At 33.2% G+C, this 8176-nt stretch overlaps 1 protein-coding gene across 2 annotated transcripts; it reads left to right on the top strand.

Moving 5' to 3' along the window:
* The first annotated feature begins 845 nt into the window (after positions 1-845).
* LOC120338913 (uncharacterized) lies at positions 846-7286 on the top strand. Of its 2 annotated transcripts, XM_039406908.2 has the most exons (9): positions 846-2134; positions 2891-3001; positions 3382-3436; positions 3590-3712; positions 4937-4981; positions 5070-5408; positions 5818-5886; positions 6286-6361; positions 6646-7286. In XM_039406908.2, the coding sequence occupies exons 1-9, from the start codon at positions 1919-1921 to the stop codon at positions 6773-6775; spliced, it is 1164 nt and encodes a 387-aa protein (XP_039262842.1). In that variant the 5' UTR covers positions 846-1918; the 3' UTR covers positions 6776-7286. The 2 variants fall into 2 exon arrangements, with proteins under 2 accessions (XP_039262842.1, XP_039262843.1); XM_039406909.2 differs by lacking the exon at positions 3590-3712 and having other exon boundaries at positions 1623-2134.
* The last annotated feature ends 890 nt before the right edge of the window (positions 7287-8176 follow it).

The raw sequence follows: 8176 nt of genomic DNA, 5'->3' as shown, positions 1-8176 counted from the left end.
CAATCATAACTTAATATTTCGAAATCATCAACTCGATGTGTGTCTGACACACGATAATTGGCTTTTCAGTAAATTTGAGGTAAACTTTTACCAAAGACTAGAAGTGCTATTTGCTTGTCACCCAACTGATTATCTTTGTTCATGCCTAGTTATATATTGTTGGAGATTGTTTTTGGAATTTGATCAAATTTATTGTGAAGCGCTTATTTATTGCTTCATTCCTCACCAATAAGAAAGATTGGAACATATGTATGTGAGTATAGGCTACGTAGTTGTAAAAACGCCATCACATTGAACGAACGAGAGTATTTTGTTAAAAGTGGAGAAACACCATTGTGCTAGCAAAGGGAATTTGAATGTTTCTTGTAGTAATGCCTAGAATTTTAACTGGCACAGTGTAATCCCCCGGAGACCAATTAAATGGGATAAAAGCGACCTAGGCAAGCTTCTATTCAAACGAGAGAGCGTAGCAAGAAAAGGAGAGAATCAGAATTTATACGAGAAAAACGCAATAGAGTATTTTGATCGACGAATCTCAAGGTTGATCATCAGAAGTCGACAAGAACTCGAGATAGGCTCTCGCTCGAATTACTTCGGAGTGAGAGAAGGCTTGATTCAAAAATGGATCAGGGATTGACAGTGTTATAAACAGTTAATACCGAGTTTCCAATGATAGATGAGAGGCGAAGAGTCTTTTCGAAGTTGTTGATATTGTATTTTAAACATTATGATAATATATTTGCTAAGCGATATAATTATTATATATATTATAATGTATCGAAAAGCTTTTGAAAATTTGATAATAATACTTAAAACTAAACTGCCTCCGAAAACGGAAAATACCTTTTTTTGCCGGAAATCAAAATACAATGTAATGCTTGAGAAATATGAAATATGCAAACAAAATTCTCAAACAATACTCTCAAGTCATAGACGATTGGAATGTATTTAACACTTTCACAACTCAAATATTGGCATTGCTAAATATCCGACGAGATGAATACCTATGAGCGAAAGTAAAGCCTAGACCAGACTATTCGTGTGCACAAGACTTTGTTTGCTCGCATTCATGGAGAGGAGAATTTTACATTGTTGAGTCCTCTTGTTCACTGAGATATTGAGTTGCCCTAGACTTAGCCAAATTAAGAGATTTATTTTGTCTGATGTCTAACCACAGACAAACATACTTACATTCCTAAAGCATTTGTGCGCAAGTGTCTCTTTTCTTTGTCACGTATTTAATGCTGGTTTTGTATATGAATTGCATATATCGTTTCAGATTAGATTAGAAATATTTGTTAAATATAATTTATCCTGTGGGAACCGAGGTCTGGGATGTACACTATTATTCATTATAATAGCTTATATCTTATTTGCCTTCGCAATGTAACCGAAGAAAGCTGAAGCGCGCTAAGTGGATAATTACAAGCTTCACTTCACCAACATAGTTCGCGCTAAATTTTGGACCCAATGGCAAACGCAAAGTTCGCAATCCATTTTCGCAAAATGTTAAAAGGCGATTTTTTTAGAATAATTTAGTGTTCAAATAAAAGGTAGTTTTAGTATTTGAAAGGGTAAAGTACGTCATCATCAAAACTGGAGTATACTTGGAGTGGACAAAATAAAAATAAAAATCGTTACATACCATAATTGAAAATGTCAAATCTATGTAATCATTTTGCCCTTGATAATTTGTGAAGCTATGTTGCTTTCGTCAGCACCGAATACAACCGCGAACCTCGAATTGACAATTTGAGAATAAAATAAGAGCTATCAGTTCAAACCTCATGTATTCATCATTCAGTGCACTTTAGTGGTGGAGTTTTATATAAAGTGTTTAAAATGAGAACATTTTGAGAACAACATATCATATTTTTTTTGTAGCTAAACTTTAAATTTTAAAATATCTTCATAAAATATGTGGAATTTGGTTGTCGTGGTATTTATTGTTGACGTAACGTTTTTACAAGTCTCCTGTCGAGAACATCAAAAAAGTTCAAGTACCTTGAATGATATTCAATATAGAAGATATCTTAACAAGGGAGCATCCGTGGACTGTTTTGATGCTTTTGATGAATGCAGAAAAGTAAAGGAGTGTCGGACAGCCTTGAGAGGGTTAAATAAAAGATGCAAGGTATGTCAGTTATAGGGAATATCATCTATTTCACTGAAGCAGTATAATGAGTTTATGTTTTTCAAGCATATATTGCGAATGAAGTGTAAAACAGTCAATATATTTCTGAGAAATACCACAATGTTACAATAATAAATATACTGCGATATATTTCAGTCAAAATATTCACGTCATTCATTCAACATTCAGAGCCCTATAAATATCGTTTGAATTATTCTGTTGTTCAAATAGATCGATATTTTAGCACAAATATTAGGTGATAGGGTCAGTGTTTTTGTTCAATGTAATGCTGCCAGGGTGACGTACATTTATCTAGTTGACCTTGAATTTGCATAACTCGAAAAATATTTATAATTCACTAGCTAGGAAAACACATGAAATCATCAGTTACCACTTCCAGTATCCGATTTTCATTTTTAAAAACAAAACACAGGGCGAAGCACGTAACCCGATTACCCGTCGTTCCAACTCTTTAAAAACAGGTTGACGGAGAGCGCACGGAGAGCGATGTATACGATAGCAATGTTATGAATGGCCAGTCCTTGATCTCATATGGAACGATCATGATTTACAAATGGTTGGACTCAACTTTACCTTACACAATGCGATTATTAACCATAATCGAATCTCGTTTAAATAATTACTCTGGGAACAATTTTGTATAGGATAAGCATTACCTGTACTTCCTACTTTAAATAACCCTTAACCTTTTATTCTGTATACTTTTGAATTATTTAGTAAATTGTATTTGCACAGGTTGTTTCCGGACGTTGCAGTGCTGAAATGGTTGATCTTCCCAGATGTGGACAAATTATGGATCATCTCTTTCAGTATGGATTCCCAGAAACAAGATGCAAATGTGATCACGTAAGTTTCTATTCATTTTTATCACTCTGGAGTAAATGTAAATGTATTGACTCATGGAGTTCGACGTGCCTCAAATATTTATTGTCCACCAAATGTTGGTCTGTTTTGTACAACATAGGGAACGCTCTTTACGTCGCGCGCCATCAATCACACATTCTTCTGCCCATCTGCTACTTTCTTGAATTCCTTTCCTTGATAGCATAATATCCATTTTTGGAACGATAGCTCAATTTGTGATAAGAATAACCAATTGAGAAAGAACAAATTATGCAATGTGTATATTTTTACATAAAATTAGGTTAAGATATTAATGTTTGTGAACATCAATGTATATTAATTTATATACTTTATTATCATTTAACTGGATATCTCATTTTTAGAACTTGGGAAGATGTTTCACAATGTTGAATAAGATCTATGCCAACCCATGTTTTGGTAAGTCATCGATAAAAAAATTAAAACATACCTTTATCTTTATTTATCAGTCTCTCCTTTTGATACATTGCATTTTTGGAGCAATTTGTTTTCCATTCATCAATGTCTGACGTAACTAAATGTGATTGATGATGTAACACTAAAAATATACAGCTGATGCAAAAAAGCTGACAATTTTGTCAAAATCACCGACATTTACGCCGAGATACAAAGCTTCTAATCTCAGTGAAAATTCTTCCTCGATCCCGACCTTCGGGCTTAATACTGCTGACGATGGTGAGCAATGTAGAAGCACGCCAAATCTAAATAATTAGAATGTTGTACAGACTTTATGTTATAATTTAAATGCAATCTAAAATTGTAATCTAAATGATCAAATTTGCTTGTATGTCTTTAAATAATTTGCACCCAATCACGTTGTAATTAAGTGCTAATCTAAAATGTGTACTGTGTATGTACAAAATGTGTACTCATTAATTAGCAATTGATTTTAACAAATTTAGTTTGATTTGATGATAAAGGCTTTTGCGTTACTATTGTTTAGTTGACTACAATTTTGTAATATGGTCTAATCAATTTTGTTCACCTAAATAAGATTTGTATACACTGCATAGAATGTGCTTTTCAATAAGTTGGCTTTGCAATATAAAATTTATTTTATGAATAATGTTGTATTTTAAAAGAAGATAGTAGCATGATGATGTAATTTCACAATGGAGTAAACATGTTGTCAGTTTATAACAGCCGACAATGAAATTATGTTAGTAAATAGTAACATCACATAATTATTAAGTATATGCCCGTGCAAAAGCATTTTCTTCTACGCATAAATGCGCAGACAAAATATATACTCAAGTTCTTATCTCTGCATGTTTCTAGTGCTATTCTATCTCATTAAAATAATTATAATATCAATCTTGTGGCATCGACCATCTCATCTGAAAACCATTCTCGATTTATGCTTTTACAGTGTAAATTCTTTGTTGCCAGCAAGCATAACAAGTCAAATAAATTGAAAATGTATTTTCTCCCAATTTTACTGTAAAAATAGCATTATCTCACGTGCGTGAATAAATATCAACTATACATTATTACGTTACCAGCATAAGTTCGTACGTAGGAACACAAAATAAGACAAATGGGATCTATATCCCTTCATCTACGTAATTATTCTGAGTACGAAAAACCCAGATACATAACTTGATAAGTAAATGTAATTAGAGTCGATTTTTTAGCTAAACCTAACACGATTTGAACACGGTGTATGTGATGTTTGTAACCCGATGGAAATATTGAAAATTTCATTATTTGGTTGCTCTACTTGTTTCGTTATATATATATATATATATATATTCTAATTTTATTTTAAACAATCACTTCGTGTTGATTCAGTCAACTAGCTTTCATGTATAATGTAATTTGTAAAAGAAATAGGTAAAATCTGCTAAGCGAAAGTTGTACATTATGCATGTTTGTTAAAACTAATTTATCTTTTTTCAGCATCGATCAGGCATCTTCGAAAAAATGACCTTTTCCCGCAAGAAAGTAAGTTAATTTCTCAATTTCAAGTTCAGATACTGAAACTATAATTGCTCTTAAAAATATTGTGTTTAAAAAAAAATTATTTTTGCAGTAACTGCATACGATAAAGTTGGTGGTGTAGAAGCAACCACGTTTTTAGCGGATGTCACAAACTCGGACCAACTGAACGGTCAGGAAACGGACATGAAAGACGAACTTGACGCACTAAAAAGTTCTACCGATGCTTCATTTTATGAAGAAATTTTTGGAGACGAAGGATTTGCCAAACCACCTCCTCCGCGAAATATTATTTCCCCAGCGCCATCGAATACTGAGTTGGATTCGGTTGATAAGAAAATGCTTGTGCCCCAAAGTTCACGATTCGGCATCATAAAACACTCAAATGACATTAGCAGAGAAGAAGAAATTACCCAAGAAGAACAAAATGAAGGTATGATCTTTTTACCTATCACATAAACATAAACTGTACAGTTTTTTTTACCCGTTATCAAGACGTTGTTAAATTACCAGTATAAATAGTACAAATGTTTCACCGAAGTTATTCGAGTTTTATCTAGATAACATCAGAAGAACTTTGCGCTAAAATATAGAAATTATTCGTAACTGTGATGTTGTGGGTCATATATCCAAATATTGTTTTAGAAACAACTCCAAATAGCTATTTTTAAAGTTCACCATTTTTTAAAGTTTCAAGTGGATATTTATATGGAGTTATATTATGATAAATCACAAATTTGACACAGCATATTTAGACCCAAAACAGGATTATTGAAAGGATTTCTTTCATGGAAACAAAACCATATGCTTATTATTCACATCTCAAAATATTTATCATGCAGAGTTTCCATTGTCCCTCACAGAAGATAAACACAAAGATATGACAATGAAAAAGGACACAACTAATTACAGTATGTATTCTATCGTTGTCCTATTTATCTGTTTTTTGGAAATAAGACTCTGAAGGTGAAAATACATTGCATACTTTGAATACGTAAACCTATGTAATCCGTGGACTTGATCACACCACGGTTGCCGCATTGTTGTGTAATACCTTCTAAAATATTTATGTTGTCTGATACATAAAAAGGCGCCGAATCTCCTTGTGACGTTGGGTACTATGTTATTTCGTACAAGATGTTTGATAAGCATACTTGAAAATTCTGACCGAAATACTCCTCCATTTTGCAATCTATTAGCTAATTCTATGATTTTACTGTTTCTTTTTTTGTTTTGTCATCTCTTGGTGTGTCTCCCATTTCTATTGATTGGGTGAGTAACAAGTAAATAGATTAGATTTCATTTTTTAGGACTCATTGCCATCATCTTGGGAGCTTTACTTACAATTTTCATCGTTTCGTCAATCATTTTTCTCACGTGGACAAGGTAAATATATCAAAATTCATTAGGAATCAAGTCTGGTTGTTACTAGAGCACAGAGACAATTGCACGAGATTGTGGGGCATTTTATTTTTGATCTATACTTGGCTGTACATGACAAATATACTCAGGCACAATAAGCCTAAAAATATCGCCCACCAGCTTAAGAAGATCGATCAGTTATGAGAATGCTTTTCTTTTTAATAAAAACTTGGAAAAAACATCATTGATGGATGTTTTGTGACGACAGCTTTAGTACGAACTGATACAAAATACATTCTGTATTTCAGGTTGCACGGAAAGGTTTTATACAGCCCCGGTAAAATTGTTAAGGATCATCGAAGAGAAGACGGAATTCCAGACTCTAAAACAAACAACAACGAAAAATTATCAAATTTGTACAATGATTCAAACGCATAATAAATATTGGAGTTCTTTTTCGATACAAAATAAATGAAAGAATGAGAAATGGTAGCTCTACGACGAGAAAAGCGAATATTGAATGCAATAAATCAAGTACTTAGTGGTGGAATGGTCTCAGCAAGGGTCGGAAAACGTCATCTTCACTGAAGATATGCAAAGCATAGAATTATTAAGCTTAATTCGCTGAATATTGTCCGATCAGACACATTTCAAGCGTTCAATAAATTAAATATATATCTATGCTTATATTTTATTTTAAAAAAAAATTTTTTGGATACATAAGGGAATGTTGAAAGATAATCAGGTATTTTTTGAATGCTGCGCTTAAAATTATATTAAAAGGATGAGTATTTTTAACGAACTTATTAATACTGCGAATACCTATTTTAGTTATCAATTATTTATGATATTTTCTTTGTTACCATCTGTGCAATTTACTGTTATTATTTTGCTTCAATATTTTTTTTATACCAATACAAACTTCAAATAAAGTGCTATATTAAAGTTGCATCATTCTCTAAAATGGACTCATCACACAAGATCACGAACACAAAAGAATTCAAAACAAACTACCAACTTAGACTAGGCTTAAATGCTATTGAAAATTAGAGTCTAGGCGGTAACCACATTCTTTAAAAATGTTCTAAAACAGTCGGTATGGATTTCAGCGTTTGCTGTTGAGCTTACTCCGACACCGACTAGATCATTTACTTTTTATGCAATGTGAAACTCGCATGCAATTCATCCGTGATGATGGGTAAGTAACGCCATTTTGGGCAATGTTTGATCCGTTCCTGATAATGCCTAGAAGTCGACTAACAATGACTTTTTATTTAGAATTATTAAAATTTTAACTTGAATCAAATCAAATCTTCGATCAAATAAAGGTCGTTTTTGTGATCCTTGGATAGAAAGCAACATGATATTCTGTAGACACAACATATGCCAATACGGGATTATTAGGTTTTATATCGGGTAGAATATCCAAGCTAAACGCCTTTCCGCCGGTCCACGGAAAGGTTACTACCGGTCCGCAGAACGGTGACATAAAAACGGAAAAGGCCCTTATAACACCTCTAAGTCAGGCCAGACACAACACATCTGAGCACCACGTCTGACTTCACAGACCGGACTCTTGATGATAAATGACGCAATAAAACTTACTGAAAGTTGACATCGAACAGTTTAGTTTTTTGTGGAAAAATCCCAATCATGACGCGGACCGCAAAAAAAAATGCCTGGCGGGCCGCGTGCTGGAGACCCCTGGGCTAGTGCCAATTCTATACTTCATAATAACCATAAAACTAGCGGATCCTTTATTAAAATTAGGCTAAACGAACATAAATAACGCCAAACATCAATCAATTCTAATACAAAGCTACTAATAGGTATTGTTAC

The sequence above is a fragment of the Styela clava genome, chromosome 9 (genome assembly GCF_964204865.1).
Source record: "Styela clava chromosome 9, kaStyClav1.hap1.2, whole genome shotgun sequence".
Taxonomy (NCBI): Eukaryota; Metazoa; Chordata; class Ascidiacea; order Stolidobranchia; family Styelidae; genus Styela; species Styela clava.
The sequence above is the reverse complement of the archived record's forward strand: the minus strand, read 5'-3'. Positions and strand labels throughout refer to the sequence as shown.